This window comes from Nannospalax galili, unplaced genomic scaffold, assembly GCF_000622305.1.
Source record: "Nannospalax galili isolate Female #2095 unplaced genomic scaffold, S.galili_v1.0 scaffold54, whole genome shotgun sequence".
In the NCBI taxonomy this organism is placed as follows: Eukaryota; Metazoa; Chordata; class Mammalia; order Rodentia; family Spalacidae; genus Nannospalax; species Nannospalax galili.
Genome location: NW_008341028.1, coordinates 13,948,112 through 13,964,995, shown reverse-complemented (window position 1 = coordinate 13,964,995; position 16,884 = coordinate 13,948,112). Strand labels below are relative to the sequence as shown.

The window sequence follows — 16,884 nt, the reverse complement described above, 5'->3', positions numbered from 1 at the left end:
ACCTATTCCATTCCTGTCCAGGTGCCTCTGAAATTTATGTGCAAGCCCAGTCTGCCTAGGAATCTGTGCACTGTAGGACTTTGGATTGTTTTTAAGCAAAAAAGCCAAGCAATTCAAAAGTGGTATGTGGGATCAGACCATGATCCACAATGTGATATAATTCTCCAGGATTTTATAGCCTCAATGGATATTTTGACAGCTTATCAATTTAAGAACAGTGAGAAGTAGACGGACAAAAATTATCTGTTTGATAAGTATAGACTAAAGCAAAGAATAAAGAGCCAACAGAACTGGAACTAGCACCAATTTTGATTCCCTTTCCCAGTCTGGACAATAAAAATATAGCTGGCCACTTTTGAGTTTTATTACTTTCAGTTTACTGGAACTAATCAGGCATTAGTGAAAAATATAATTAAGATGAAACAAGCTTAAATGCAAAGAATTAACCCCATATCATGCTCTTGGATCCTTGAAACAGTTTAGTTTTAGACCATCGGTTAATGTTTATCTGTTTGTTTCTTCCTAGGTGATCCCTAAAGGTAGAGAACCAGTCTGTCTCTAGCATATCTAAAAATTCTCCCAAGATTGGGCTAAGGTAGTTACAGATTTGTCTAGTCATATATATCCTTGCTCCACCCTCCCCCCATCTGAGGCTGCCTTTGAACAACTTATTCTTCTGCATCCTAAGTGCTGAAATTACAAGTATGAACCATCAACACCCAGCCTTTTCTCTTTTTAAAGTTTCTTTTTTTTCCTTTTTTAAAAACATTTATTTATTGAGTGTGGTAGCGCATGTCTTTAGCCCCAGCACTTGGGAGGCAGGCCAGCTGGGGCTACAGGGAGACCCTGTCTCAAAAAGATAAAAAAAAAAAAAAAAAACCATCCATAACATTTATTTATTTTGTGTATACATGTGGAGATCAGAGGACAGCCTGGAGGAGTCTGTTCTCTTCCATCTTGTGAATTCCAGTCTAACTCCAGTCAGGAGGCTTGGTGGTCATGTTTGTTTTGGTTGCCCTTTTGTGGGAGGTTTTGCTGTATAACCTGAGGTTGCCCTTGAAATCTCCATATGCCTACCTCTGCCTCCCAGTAGACATGTGCCACCACACCCAGCTCACATCAGATTTTTATTAGGCTATCAAAACCTTTGGGAGACATTGGTTGAAGCTCTTGATCATTCCTTTCTTCTTGTGAAGCCCTCTGGGCTAGTTGCCCTGTTTCCTGGGAGAGCTTTGGTCCTTGGAATCCATTGGATAGTACTTTCAAGTATTCATTCTTTTCACGTACCTTATAGTAGGACTTGATTTTATATATTTAGCTCTCAAGGATTGCTCATCTCCTTAAGCAAATATGTGACATTTGAAATGATCTATAATTGTCACTGCAGGTGTTTTAAGAAAACTTGGACTAGTAGAAGCGACAGTGCCTTTGAGGAAGGCATTTGGGCACTTAGGTCATTTGGGCTTATGTCTTTTTCCAATGGGTCTACATTCATAGAAAATTCATATATTAAGAACTTTACTTGTAAGCAGAGATAGGTAATGGGATTGGCCCCATTACTCTATTCTGACTTGAAAGTCTCTTTATCAAAGTTGAATATGATGGTGTGCCTAAAGACCGACAGGGCTCTGAGATAGTAAGCCCTAAGACCCTTGGTATTTTGTTTAGATGGTATCTTTGTTTAAATACTTTCCACAGCTGCTCCTGATATCACTGGCCATAAACGGAGTGAGAACAAAAATGAAGGGCAGGATGCCATGATGTACTGCAAGTCAGTTGGCTACCCCCACCCAGAATGGATATGGCGCAAGAAGGAGAATGGTATGCTCTTGGTGAGTAGGAGGCAGCCCTGGTCCTCTATGCCTAGGTCTCTGTGGTTCATGGAGTTTTTCCTCTGAGGGTCTAGATATCTGGACCAGTTACTGCAATAGCTATTCCTTTGGGTGTGGGAATGCTTTGGGTCACTCTTTGTGGAATGAGTCAGTTTCCACCATGAAGCTGAAGGACAGTCTGTGTTCAGCTTTTGTCTGTCTGGTAAGGGATCACATTGCTTTCTTGAATGGTGTTTTTTTGTTGTGTTTTTCTTTTTTCATTTGTTTGATTTTTGGAAGACAATGGACTGAGAATTTATAAAATACTGATAAAAAGCCAGGCGTGGTGGCACACACCTTTAATCCCAGCACGCGGGAGGCAGAGGCAGGCAGATCTCTGTGAGTTCAAGGCCAGCCTGGTCTACATAGTGAGTTCCAGGACAGCTGGGACTACAGGGAGACCCTGTCTCAAAAAGACAAAAAAAAAAAAATACTGATAAAAAGACTGAGGACACACTAAGGAGACAAAGAGCAACCTCTGTCACGCTCCACCTATTTTTCTGGGGTAACCGGCATGTGCAGGGCACCCAGTTTGTTACGCTGGGTATTGGGATCTGAATTCTCACTACATAGTAAATACACTTAACCACTGAACAATCTATTGCCCCTGTGGAGTGATTTTCGATGGTGTTTAAATAGTGCTTTGGATTCTCTTATGTCTCTTGACTCAGTGATTTCTAACCAATTTCCTTTCATATATCCTCCATAGCTTTTAATTCCAAATTATACTTTATAGTTGTTGCTTTTTGGTTTTGATTTTGGTGTTTTGAGACGGGGTCTCCCTTGTAGCCCCAGCTGGTCTGGAGTTCACTATGTAGATCAGGCTGGCCTCTGCCTCACAAGTGCTGGGATGAAAGGCCTGCTAATTTACCACGCCTGGCAAGTGCTCAAAATTCTTTGAACAAACCTGGTTCTAGACACTGTTGTCTCATTTCAGCCAGTGTCCTGATAAGAATGGAGGACATTACCACCCTCCCTTGCGTAGTAGCTCATCTATTCTGACCTTTGAGTGTTTCTACTTTTTTTTTTTGCAGGATATTGTCAATACCTCTGGTCGCTTCTTTATCATCAACAAGGAGAATTACACTGAATTGAGTATTATGAACCTTCAGATCACAGAAGACCCTGGCGAGTATGAATGTAATGCTACCAACTCCATTGGCTCTGCTTCCGTTTTCACCGTCCTCAGGGTACGGAGCCACCTTGCTCCACTTTGGCCTTTCTTGGGAATTTTGGCTGAAATCATCATCCTTGTGGTGATCATTGTTGTGTATGAGAAGAGGAAGAGGCCAGATGAAGTTCCTGATGGTAAGAGCATCCCTAAGAGTAAAGTTGGGGTTGGTTCCTTGGGGTGGTTTCCACATACCCAAGAGGAATATAAGGATATTGGATTCCATTCCTAAAGGAAAAGAGGAAAACTTTCACACTGGTTATTAATCCCCACCCTTAAGATTTTTTTGTATTAGCCACCTAGAAATATAATTAGCTTTCTCCCTGTTTAGGTGTTCTCCAAACCCTAGACCTTGCCCTTCAGGCCATGTGGTGAATGGGCAGCTGCCAATCTCTTTGTTCAGCTCTGTCCTCCTTCAATACAGATCATCAGGCAGATTGAGCTTGAGGAGAATCCAAGTCAAGCCTAGAAGCCACCCCAAGATCACAGGCCACCTGTCCTTTCAGGCAGATTTAAGGTATCTAATTTGTCACGTGGTTGCCTGGTGTAGCCCTTGTAGGTAACTGCCCCAGACTAATTAGATTGTGTCCAGAAAGCTATTAGAAGAAGCCAGACTTTGGTTTATCTAGTTGGTCCCTTTGATAGGTTTTCAAGGCTTCTGGCTTTTCTGTCTCAAGAGTGCTAGAGAGGATATAGCTTAACTTCTAGATTTAAGACAGCTAAGTGTTGACTCCAGCCTACACCCCAGGTTGTCTCCCAGGTAGCCCAGGGTTACAGAAGGTATAATGGGAATAGAACTGCAGTGAACCCCTAAGTATAGAAAGAATGAGACTGGAAATCTTACATTATGGGACATGCCTAGAATCAAACAACTTTGAGAAAATCTTATATAAATTTGATCATAAATACTCATTTCAAAGGAAACTTACTTAATGGAACTTTTATCACTAGCATTTTAGATTCTTAACAAGCTCCTCATCTCCACCCTGTGGGCTACAATATTATCAGCAAATAGAAGTTGGTCACTTGACCATGACTACCTTTTACCTGTCACTGACTAGAGTAGAAGTGTGTGCCCCTAAGGTCAGTGCACACTGGAGCATTGGTGGTGCTGGGCTACCATCTGCACTTGTACAGAATCCCCCGCCCCAGAGTTGATGAATTCATATGACTGAGCATAGGACTACAGTGTCCCACTCTCCCCACACCATACCATGTCTGTCAGTGGAGCGCACTAAGTGAGGTCTTGTACTCCCTTGGAAAGAGTGCCCCCTCAAAGGCATAATCTTACATTATGGGACATGCCTAGAATCAAACGGCTTTGAGAAAATCTTATATAAATTTGATCATAAATACTCATTTCAAAGGAAACTTACTTAATGGAACTTTTATCACTAGCATTTTAGATTCTTAACAAGCTTTTAAGATTCTTGGAAGGACATGTTTGAGAGCAACAGCTACTTTTCTTTTTTTTACATTAAAGATTTACATTAAATCTCTTACCTGCACTAAGTAGATTCTTAGAGTGAGTACTGAGATTGATGAGACTATAATGTCTGCGGGAAGACCTGGTGGACTCCCCTCCAGATATACTTTTCCAGTGAGCTGGATGGAGAGGTGGGAGAAGGAGGGTGAACATTGCTTGTTTCCTGTGTGTTTGAAGTTTGGCTATTTGGAAATAGTTACGTTTCATTTCTGAAAAGGGCCTTGTCTGCCAGGCATGGTGGCACATGCCTTTAATCCCAGTACTCTGGAGGTAGGAGCAGGTGGATCTCTGGGAGTTCAAGGCCAGCCTGGTCTATGTAGTTCCAGGCCAACCAGAGTTAAAGAGACCCTGTCTCTAAAAAAAAGATGATGGGGGAGGACAGGACTGGATGGGATGGGACTTTTCATCCCTTCAGAATGCTTTAAAGCTTTGCCAGATAGGAGCTGGGGTTAAGATTTAGCTAGTTAGAGCACAAGGCCCTTGGTTTGAGTCTCAGCACTGGAGTGGAAAAAGCAAAACAAAACAAAAAACACAAGACCAGTGAGAGAGAATTAGTTGTGCCCACTGTCACCTTCCTTAACCTTCATAAAGTCAGCTAAGAAAACGCACAGGTGGGTTTCAGAGCCTGATTTTTGAATTTTAAGGGTCGTCGCCATTCTCCTGACAGTGACACACTAGCTTAGCATGTCTCCGCCAGAAGTTCCAGTCTTCTCATAAGCCACTCTGTTGATGCTTTTGTTCCAGCACATTTCAGGTTAGACTTTAGAAATGGTTAGTGTTGGTTGTATCTGACAAGTGCAGATGCCTGTTCATTGAAGAGTTCTTAAGAGTTCCTTGGTTATTGAACTGAGATGGGGGGGAGGGCAGTCTTCTGAACAGCTTCCTGGAGGGAAAAAGATCTCTTAGACTAAATTCTAGAATGAATCCTGCATAAAAGAGATGACTGCAGGGTAAGTGCAAAGTAAAACCTCCTTGCACTGGTCTCTTGGGAGAATACTATCATGCAAGCAGCTTTTACTTTTTTGTTGTTGGATTGGGTGAAGTGTGGGATTCTGGAATGATCACACTGTTGGCCTTCTCTCCGTCCCTTCCCTATAGCCAGTGTGGTCCAGGGTCCGTTTTCCATCTTCACACCCCTGCCCTACCTCCAGCATTTCATCCCATAGTTTCCTTTGTCTTTACCTCTCTCAGATTCCTCCCTGATTCCATCCTCCTCTGTTTTGGCTTTTCTTCTGGAAGCAGCATATATATTTTTAAGTTAACTGTTCTTCAGTAAGCTTGCCTACACTGTTGGCCTTTTCTTTGTTAGTTTCTCCTCAGCTCCAGCTCAGTTCATGAGGACAAACTCCCTGATGTGCTTTCTTCCCATTGCTCCTCTAAATTTACTGGTACATACATTTGCACACTGTGTTGAGATGAGTGAAGAGGTACACTATCTGATATGGACTTGGAATGTTCCGGCAGTAAAATTTTACTTAAAATCTTATGTGGCTCTGTAGCCTAATTTATGCCGGTATGAAAATGGGAAGTTTTTTGTAGGCCTGGTATACTTTTTCTCTGTCAAATACGTAGTTTATTATCAACACCCGTGGTTCATTTCAATGAACTTTTAAAAATATAAACTCTTGGGGCTGGAGAGATGGCTCAGTGGTTAAGAACATTGGTTGTTCTATCTTCGGCGGCATTGCACGACATGAGTGCACTTACCTACAAGCATACACATAAAATAAAAATAATATATATATGTATATAAACTCATGTATATATTTTAGGCAGTCTGTAGTTACTGGTCGCTCATCCCCTTACCTAGAAAAATAAGCATTAAGTGAACAGTACAACAATATAGAAGACCACACAGTTTAGCTTGTGTTTAATTAGAAAAGCACATACTACTTTAGATTTTTCACAATGAAAGTGCCTAAGGTTGAAGTTGGCTGTTTTTTTAAAAAAGGACACCCTGGTCTTTTTATCTCCTTGACTGTCCTCAGGCTGTTGTACAGATGAAACCTCACACCTACAATCTTTAGTAACCTGTTTTGATCACTAAGAATCAGTGCTAAATAAGTTACTTATGTTGTAGGTAGATTATATACATACTGCTTTCACTTTTAGTGTTTTCAGTAAAAAAAAAAAAAAGTCAGAAATAGAGTCAGATAAGAGCTTTGCCCTTTCACTGTATATTCCTTGAAAATATTAAATGGTCTAGTCTTCCATCCGTGATACAACTGAACTCCTGCCTGGAGCACGCTACCTTTGTGTTGACTCCCTTGCTGACTCAGCTCAAAGCCCAGTTAGTGTGTCCCAGAGCTCCTCCCACCCTGCTCAGTATGGGGGGCCTTCAGTTCTACTGGCTATCTTGTTTACCTTAACAGGCATTAATTTTTTTTTTTTTCTCCTGTCATTTTGAGACAGGGTCTCCTTGTAGCCCCAGCTGTCCTGGAACTCACTCTGTAGACCAGGCTGGCCTTGAACTCACAAAGATCCGCCTGCCTCTGCCTCCCAAGTGCTGGGATTAAAGGCCTGCGGCACTACACCCGGCAACAGGCATTAATTTAAATCACAACAGCTGATTTAAGAAAGGAAGTGACAGCACTAAAGAATTTTTTCACACTGATGTAATTTTTATAAGTAGTCAAAGGAAGTTAAGTTACTGGTGTTGAAGGTATTGGCAGGTTTGACAGTGGCGGAGGAGTATTTTTTTTTTTTTTAGTAGTTGTGACATGAGTTCTTTTAGAAACACTAAAATTGAAGACCTGTTCAATATTACAAATTCTATTAATTGGTCAAAACATTTGGTAGCATATGGAGCTTTACAGCAAGCCAGAGATGTGATGTTTAAAACACTCTGTGTCATCTGAGTCAGTCACAAGTTACCTTATGTAGTTGGATGAAACAAAGAGATTGATGGAAGTGACCATTACATCTCTCTTGGGTATAGTGGTAGTTACCCTGCTGAGATCAGGCAAAATTTAAGTAAGTTTGGAAACCATAATTATCCTAGCATTTGAGAGACTGAGTCAGGAGGTTCGTGAGTTTAAGACCAGCCTAGGCTAGATACTGAACCTGTGTCAGAAGAGACAAAAGCCAGGGATGTAACTCAGTTGGTAGAGTAGTTTGCCTGGCATGCATGAAGATCTAGGTTTGATTTCCAGCAACATATAAACCCAACTTGATGGTTACATGCCTGTAATCCCAGCTCACAGGAAGTAAAGGTGGGGGATCCGAAGTTCAGAGTCACCCTAGGCTGCATGGGGAGTTAGGCCAGTCTGGAATATAAGACGCTATTTAAAAACCAAACAGAATCCTTAGTGAGGTGAATGTAATGGCGTAGGAGCTTTCACCAGAATCAGGTCTTGGTTATTTGACTCTGAGGCCGTCATTTTGGAGGAGACACTGTGAGAAGCAGTATATTATGTACCAGGTATCTCAAGAGCGCCCTTCCTATATCATGAGGTGTAAAATGAGGGCGTGAAGGTGGTAGTGCCTTCAGTGGGGAAACAACATGCAGACAAACCAGTGTGTGCACCAACTCCACTAGGAGCTTTACGCCCATCAGATGGATTCCAGAAGCATCTTGTTTCATTCTCCCCTCAGTCCTCTTCCTCTCATCTAGGCAGTGGCTGTGAGTAATCCCCAGGTGGAGAGAACAGTCATTGTTTAAGATGGCTTTGGCCTGAGGGTTTTGGGGTATGTTGATATTTGTCGGTTACTGTGACTTCTTTTTTTTCCCCCCTCAATTGCATCAAACCCTTAAAACATGGTGGTAAGTGAGCGATATGCATGCTTTTGGAGTTTGTTTAATCTCCGCTTCAGTCTATACAATGCACAGTTCATAATGTTAACACTTTTCTTCAAATTTACTTCATTCACTTTCACAACTAATTTGGATTTTAGTTTGCTGTTTAATCCTCATTTACTTTGATTTTTGTACCTTTCTCTGTAGTTCTGTTCTCTCCTGACTTCCCTGTTAGGGGTCAAGTTGTTCTTGTCTGATCTGTAAGGGAGAGTGATGCCGCAGTCAGTGGCTTGGCAGAGAGCCCTCTTCTTTGTGGTGTCCAAGTGGATTTGGGAATGAGATGAAGGGTTCTTGGGATTTAAACCCCACATGAGTCACAGCTGCTCCCACTCAGGCACAGCACCTACTACAGAGACACAGTTGCTCAAATACTTATATGCAATCCTTTGCTTATGGCCAGCTTGTTAGAGTGGAAAGTGGCATTTCTAATAAGACACTAGGGTACACCCCTACGCCAACAGAAAAAAGTCAGTGGTAGGAAGTGCTTAGGTTGGTGCGTAGTCTGCTATGAAGATTAGCCTTGCTAGTGTGATTCTCCCTCTCCTGCTTTTTAAAGTTGGGGGTAGATTGGTGATATCCTTGATTCGGCTATCTTGCATTAGAATTTTGTATTTTAGGGTGCACAGAACACTAAAATTGGTCATTTGCTTCTATGTTGTCTTTAAACTCCCAAGATGCTTAGCTTCTAGCATGTATTTGATTGGCCTGCTGGGGTGCTAAGCAGTAGGCTGTGATGAGGGGAGGAGGGTTCAGGCTGGGCTTGTATGTCTCACTCAGTACTTGGTTTGTCTTTGTATCTCTCCACTGCATTACAGCACACAGATGTCTTGGGTGTACTCAAGTCCTAGTTTGTTCTCTGTACCTGTTTGAATAGTGTACTGTTAGTGGACTCCTGTGGACACTGGTGTGTCGCTAGCGTATTGTTTTGGCTGATGAGTCATTGGTTTGTGGTTGGTTCTTTTTTTTTGAAGTCCTTTTTTGCTCCAGTCACTGTGTGTGCTGGCGGTGGCTTTGCCTCTCCGTTGCCTGAAAGGAACAGGTGGAGCAATGTCTCCGTCTGACAGACATTACTCCTGACATGTGCTCTTGCCAATGCCTACACTCAGATGTAATCTCCATAACTGCTTCATGTGCACCAAAGCACCCTTGTGGAATCCTGCTGAGAGTTTTTCTAAAAGCCTTCAGTGAAATCAAACTGTTCTCAAATCCTTCAGTTTGTCCAATTTTGTATAGTAAAAACTAAGAGCACTTGTTTCCTCCCCTTTGTGGGTCTTTAAAAAAAAAATTTCTTGATGTATGCATATCTGCTAAAAGAGGGGATCAAGTTGCCCTTAGTTTAAACAAGAAAGAAAACCTTATAAATCAGAATTATGAAGTATCAATTTAACAAGGCTTCTAAACCCAGATAATGAAAGCTTTTTGATTTACAAAAAAAAAAAAAAAGAGAGAGAGAGACAAAAGAGCTATCTCATGGCTGTTCTGGTTTTGGCCAGGGCACCAGAGTGAGCCCCATCTTTCTGTGTGAAGTCTTTTCTAGAGGGATATTACTTTTCAGCTCTCCCTGGTATCCTCTGGTTCACACATGCCTGTTGCTGGTCTAGCCCAGCATGACTAACCCAGTATTAGGTTGAACTATTATGGCTTCCTCTTCTTCAAGTCTTATTCTCCAGACTAATGACTCTCATACAGATGAAAAAACAGTGTCTTCTGGGGAAGTGAGGATGTGTGGTTAAATGTGTAGCATGTGCACATCCATTTACATTGTAGGATTGAACAAGAACTGCATGCATTCCCCACAAGAAAACAAACAGCAGGATTTTACAACTGAGATGTTGGTTTGTCGTCTCATCTATTTAAGAGTGAACCACTGGAACTTGGGGACAAGATGAGTTCAATGATATTACAGCCTATCTGTCCGCTACAGTTGCAGTTTTTCATGACAAGCATTCAAAGTGTTAACTAAAACCATTGAAACAGCATACCTGCCATTAAAACTGAATCTAGAAATAACTTCATGAGTGTTTTGCACCTCCAGATGGAATGGCCTTTAATAAATGCTATGAATAGCCATGTTTGCCACTTGGAGTTAGCTGTCCTGTTCATTCTTATGTGGAATCTAACAGTTTTCTCCTTTCTTCTCTTGTATCTCATGGATTATTAAAAATTGAACACGCATAGACGATGAACCAGCTGGGCCAATGTAAGTACTTAATTGGACATTGATTTTTAACAGTTTCTGATTGAATTTTGTTACGTTTTCAATTTAGTCAAATGGAGTATTACAGATTGTAAGAGAAGACATTTCCCTTACAATGAATGTTGCAGTATATACTTTTTAGCCTGACCACGGTTCTGACTGATGAGCATTTGATTCCTAGGCCAGGCTGCCTGGTCTCATTTTTAGACATGCAAGTGAATAATGCACAAAAAGATTGATTAAAATTTTGTACGTTTGTTAATGCTTAAATTGATATTACAGTGAAGGTGACCAGTATATCTGGTACCTCAGGTTCTGTTGAAAGTCATTTCAAGCTGGACTAGAATTAGATAAACTGCAAGTATGGGATGAATCCAAGACTGCCAGGGTTTCCTAGAGTTGAGGATTAAGAAGAAACAGGTGGCCGGCCAGTTGATGGCTCAGCACTTTGAGCAGTTGAGAAAGTAGTGTTCAGAGAAGTAACCCTCCCTTTGTAAGTAATTGAATTCAGTTTAGAAATGTAAGGGAGAGTTATCTGTATGTTGTCTGCCCTAGGAATGAAAAAAGATGTCCTAACTTTACAGAAGGAACAGGGATGGCATTAAGTGAAAAGAGTCCGTATTTCCATGTGTTAACACTTTGAAATGTTGTGACTAATTAAACTCATAAAGTGCAATTTTTCCTTCAAAGGAAAACCAACTCGACCAACAATCACAAAGATAAAAACTTACGCCAGAGAAATACAAATTAAGTACTGCTTATAATGTAAGTATGGCCTTTTAAAAAGATTTTCAAAGTTATATTTTAAAATATAACTCTGTTCACTTTACTACAAATTCTTTAAATAGTTGATGTAGACCTTATAGTTCATTTCAGAATAATTGATACTGGTGGAACAGATTTTGTCTGCTCACTTCAGTGGTTGGAAAGGAATTTTTTCAGCTGCGTTGATTCATATATTTATATTGGTACCATGTCATAATAAATACTTTGCATTGCACCCTACTTGTATCTTTAAAAAAAGAAGTGAAAAATAAATTATCTTCTTAGGTAGATTATTCCCACAGGCCTATTAGTGCCACTTGACCTCTGCTGAAGATGAGACAAAGATGGCCAAAAGGCAGCGGGGCCAGCATGCCATCCTCTGAGGCACATGGAGATCAGAATGCCATGCCACATCTCTGAGCATGCTATTTGATACAAAGCTTTTTTGATGCCACTGGGTGTAGTCCTGAGTGAGAGTGCTTATTTTTTAATTTCCAAATATTTCTCTCCTTCCAGTTCTTTAGGGTCCTGAAACTGATGGCAACATGACCTGCTAAATTTTCTGCTTGGACCTCTTTGGTCTCTCCCCTCAAGTGAGCAGCACCACAATGATCGTCTAAAGCATGCCTTATTTAGCCTCTCCTGTAAGGGTGACCTAGCCAGGTACATTTTAAACAATGCTTCAGTGTAGAAGGTGTAAACTATTTTGGGCTTGATGTGCTGTGAATGTTGCTTTTCCCCCTTTGTTAAAATATTTAAATAGAAGTGGAAAAGGTCCTCTGAGGATCAGATCATGCATGCGCCATTTTTACTTCTGCAGCTGTTAAATTGGCAAAGCTCTAAAATGCACTGCTGCCATCTAGTGATACATTTTTTAAAGTACAGCAAAACCTACAGATATATACAGTATATAAATATATATATATATATTTATATTTTTTGGGGTGGGAGAAATCCAAAATAAAGTAACCGCTTGTTTCATTTTTAAGCTGCTGATACTCATTCCTTATTGTATGTTGTCAGATGAGGAAACTGCAGTTCTGGTACATAAAGATGAGTAATTTAAACTGAAGTCTATACTTTTAAGGGCTTAACCTCTAACTTTAAGAAGTTGGAACAGTCCATTGAATGGATATAATGAATTGCAGTATATATGTATGATTGCTTTTTAAGTGACTTTTTTCTTTTGTTAAATCATGTAAATTCTGAAATCTTTTGCACTGATGTGTTGAACCTTATTCTTGTACATTCAATCAAGGCAAACTTTTATAATTTCCCTTTTGTTTTCAATGACCTGAAATGTTAATAGCATGGTGATACTCTATGCAACTCTATTTACACCTTTTGGTTTGACACTGTATTTTTCACATTGATTTAATGATTGACAATAGATTTTATAACCTGACCAGGTTCTCATGCAGTACTAACTGTAGATGCATGTTCTTGTGTTTTGTGTAATTATTGAAGTGCAATGATGTATAAAAAGTGGATTCACCTGTTTTTAACAATAAAACATTGATAAAAGGTGCTTGGAACAAAACTCTTTATTCTAATATCTTTAATTTTAGAAGGAAAATTTTCAGTATTTTGAAGTTCCTTAGTTACATGTGTATGAGAGACTTCAATTTCTCAACCCTATCAGCTTTTTAAGTTCCTTTTCTACCTCTTCCACAAATGCTGGGAAGTTTTGATCCATGAGGCATAAGCGCAGAAAAGGACCTAACTCTTCTGAACCCCATGAAGATTGTTCATAGATGTGGGGCAGCTCCTCCGATGCCAGGAAAGTCTGCAAGGACACCAAATGAAGAAATATTCACAGGTGTACATACTATCCCAAATAACAGAACACAGAAAACACTGCCTTAAAATTAGAGAAATACACACCAAGAAACTTAAATGTAACGTGACTAGCTTCACAAAAGTCCTTTCACAGATTTACTTATTTACTATTACATTAATGTTTTTGTGTCTACATTCCCTCCTTCATCCTACTTGTCTCTCTCTATGTAGTCCAGGCTGTTCTCAAACCACTGGTCTGGTACTACTGTGTTCCCCTCTGCATTTTCTGAAAACATACAGAAGGTAAGATAACTTGGATCCTTAAGGAAATGTGTTGATAAATTGAGGTCTTGCCAAAAACTATGCTAATGATACCCTACTGATTAATTAAAGTTCATCTTCACCAGCACATAGTTGGCTATTTGGGTATGAGTAGTCTTTCATGTGGAAGCTGGGTTCTAAATGGAAAAAATAGATCATGGTACTGGGGGATATGGCTTAGTGGTAGAACACTTGCATAGCATGGATAAAGTGCTAGGTTTGATCCTTAGCACCACCAAAAAGGAGGGATGGGGAGAACCTGATGACCATCCAAAAGACAGAAGTAGCTCACTTTGTGTGTGGCAGCCATCTGAGATATTTGACAGAAGCAGACAAATACAGATCCCACAGTCAAATTACAGAATGTTTTAAAATTTTCTCATGCTATTCACTGTTGTCAACCCCTAAGGCTGGACAACTTTTGCATACCTTTGTTTTGCCCTTCCCAAAATGCCATGGTTAAATCACAGTGCCAGTAGTCCTTTTTTCAGGCCTGTTCATCTTGATTTTTTTACTTTATAGTGGAGCCAGAGTAGTATATATTTAGTAGAAATTGCAGTTGAGATTTTGACCTTTCCTTTGGTAGCAGTGCAAGGTATTCTCTAGCATGACAGTGGGCAGCATGATGAGCTGAAGTTTCCTGTCACCTCACCCACACAAAAAGGTAAAACGGTCTGTATTTCAGAGTGTGTTGTGTTGCTAAGCTACAGTGTCCCGTAGAGTTAGGTGAATTAAATGCACTTTTGATATATTTTAGCTTTCAGTGGTTTGTACAGATAATAACCATGTCATAAGCTGAGGAGAATTTAACATGGATTAATGTTAAGACTTGGGTTCAAATCCAGCACCCACATGGTAGCTAACAACCACCTGTAATCCAGTTCAAGGGGATCTTACGCCCTCTTTTGTCCTTTGTGGGCATTGCATGCCACACAGGTGCACTTACATAGTTACAACACTCATACACAAAATAAAAATAAATTTAAAAAAGTATATCTGTAACTCATTTCCTTTTTTATTAACGATTCCATTCTGTGGATATACCTCAGTTAATGTATTCTCCGGATGAAAACTGGGTTAAGCATTCACATACAGGATTTGTTTTTATTTTATGTGTATAAATGTATTGCCTGCATGGTGTACTTAAGGCACCCATGCCTACAATGCCCACAAAGGTCAGAAGAGGATGTCAGATCCCCTGAAACTGGAGTTGTGAAGTTAGCTGCCATGTAGGTGCTGGGAATCAAACCTGGGTCCTCCACAAGAGCAGCCAGTGCTCTTAATCGCTAAGCCATCTCTCTAGCCCTCATATATAGGATTTTATGTAAAGAAAGGGTTTTGTTTGGGTTTGGGATCTCACTGTGATGTCTTAAGCTTTATGAAAACTCACAACCCTTTGTTCTTACCTCCTAAGCACTGGGATAACAGGTTTGTTACCATGCCAAAATAAGAATTTCACTTTATGTGGGCAAATAGCCAGGGAGTGAGTGGGTGACATGGGTAGGTCTTATAGTTAGTATAATACTTAACCTTATACTGCTACAGGGCTATATTGTTTTACATTCCATCAACAGTGTACATGAGTTCCAGTTGCTTTTCCTAAGTCTAGCACTTAGTATCATAATTTTTTTTTATTACGTGTGTATGATGTTTGAGTGTATGTGTGCCATGGTGTGTGTATTGGGTTAGAGGACAACTTTTAGGAGTCTGTTTTCTCGTTCATTTTGTCAAGGCAGGGGCTCTTTTGTTTCTTCCATGCTGCATCCCCTAGGCTGCTGGTCTTTGAGCTTCAGGGAAATTCTCCTGTCTGCACCTCCCATTTTACCATAAGAGGGCTGGGATTACAGGGCTCCAGGGATCAAACTGAAGTTGTCAGACTTGTTTGGCAAGTACTTTTACCCAGTGAGCCATTTTACAGGCCCCTGTAAATTTGCTTTTGAATTTTATACATTCTAATAAATGTGCAGGGCTCTAATTCTAGTTTTAATTTGCATTTCCTCAATCACAAAATAATGTTGAGCATCTTTTCATGTGTTTATTTGCCATTTTTATGGCTTTTGAAGTAAGCTACAGGATTGAAGAGATGGCTTAATTGGCAAAGTGCTCTCTGTACAAACATAAAGACCTGAGTTTGATTTCCCCAGAACCCACATTAAAAAAAAAAAAGGTAGAGCGTGCTACGCAGCCTAGTTTGCTTGCAAATTCCAGGCCAGTAAGCCACCCTACCTTTTTTTTTTTTTTTTAAAAGGTGAATGGTGCCTGCAGAGCAACACCCAAGGCAGTCCTTTGGCCTCTACATGCGTACACATATGAACCAATTGTTTCCTGGTTTTGTTTTCTTGGTCTTTTTGAGATTAGGGTCTCCCTATAGCCCCAGCTGGCCTGGAACTCACTGTGTAGACCAGACTGGCCTTGAACTCACATAGATCCCCGTCTCTGCCTCCCAAGTGCTGGGACTAAAGGCATGCACCACCACGCCCAGCCTGTTTTTTGTTTTTAACATAGGGTCTCAAGTATCACAGGCTGGTCTCAAACTCAGTATGTTGCCATGAGTGACTTACTTCTGATCCTGCTTGCCTTCGCCTGAGTGCTGGGATTACAGATATGTGCCACACTATACCTGGTTTATGTGGTGCTAGGGTTAGAACCCAGGGCTTCATGCATGCTAGACAGCACCATTCTATTGAGCAACATCTTCAACCCTTAAAACCAATTAAGTTGTCTAAATATTAGTGTTCAAACTGAAGTCCAACTCTGCTTGACAGTTTAGAAGATGGGTCAGTGCTTAACCAGCGTGCTGACAGCTACAGCTCTGTTGGGATCCACTTACTTTTGGCCCTTTGGCTCAGTTATCTTGTGGACTCCACATTAGTTCTGTCAGGTAGGTGGTTTAACTCCCCTTCTATAGACGGATGGTGCGGCTTAGTACATGAGTGTACAATGAGCATTTCTCTAAGAACTGTAACAGAACTTTACCTTTCTAAAAGTTAAATCAGCTTTTCAGATTCTACTTAAGGATATGAAGAAGAAAACAAAAATAACATGGATTCATGTTGTCCAAGAGAGCCACTTCTGACATTGGTGAGTAGTCTTCCAAGTATGTATGTATGTATTTGGGGGACATGCCACAGCATGCACACATGGAGGTCAAATGACAACTTGTAGGCTCTGTTCTTTTCTTTCACCATGCAGGTTCTGGGGATCAAACTCAGGTTGTCAGGCTTAGTGGCAAGTGCTTGTAGCTACCAAACCACCTCACTGGCCCTAATCACACTTTTAAAAACTGTGTGTGTGTGTGTGTGTGTGTTTTAACTGTATGCATATATAGGTAGGTACCATGTGTGTGAAGTGCCCACAGAGGCCAGAAGAAGGGATCCAATAGCCTCTACTGGAGTTACTGACATGACAGTCGTGAACTGTTGTGTGGGTGCTGGAATCTGAACCCTGGTGCTCTGCAAGAGCATTAAGTACTCTTAACCCCTGAGCCATCTCTCCAGT

The 16,884-nt window shown here is 40.7% G+C and overlaps 2 protein-coding genes across 7 annotated transcripts in view; one reads left to right on the top strand and one right to left on the bottom strand.

Moving 5' to 3' along the window:
• The window catches only part of Nptn (neuroplastin), a 75,982-nt gene extending 63,168 nt beyond the window's left edge, over positions 1 to 12,814 (top strand). For 2 of the 5 annotated variants that reach the window (XM_008836459.3, XM_008836456.3), the window contains 5 exons: positions 1,699 to 1,832; positions 2,906 to 3,179; positions 10,515 to 10,524; positions 11,212 to 11,286; positions 11,803 to 12,641. In XM_008836459.3, coding sequence (XP_008834681.1) covers positions 1,699 to 1,832; positions 2,906 to 3,179; positions 10,515 to 10,524; positions 11,212 to 11,272 — 479 coding nt within the window. In that variant the 3' untranslated portion in view covers positions 11,273 to 11,286; positions 11,803 to 12,641. Of the gene's footprint in view, positions 1 to 1,698; positions 1,833 to 2,905; positions 3,180 to 3,466; positions 3,499 to 10,502; positions 10,525 to 11,211; positions 11,287 to 11,802 lie in introns of those variants that run through there. The other 3 variants (XM_008836458.2, XM_008836455.2, XM_029565071.1) reach the window with 3 other exon arrangements.
• Positions 12,107 to 16,884, bottom strand: part of Rec114 (REC114 meiotic recombination protein) — a 132,548-nt gene continuing 127,770 nt past the window's right edge. For both annotated transcript variants that reach the window (XM_008836454.2, XM_029565072.1), the window contains one exon: positions 12,107 to 13,072. In XM_008836454.2, coding sequence (XP_008834676.1) covers positions 12,908 to 13,072 — 165 coding nt within the window. In that variant the 3' untranslated portion in view covers positions 12,107 to 12,907. The remainder of the gene's footprint in view (positions 13,073 to 16,884) is intronic.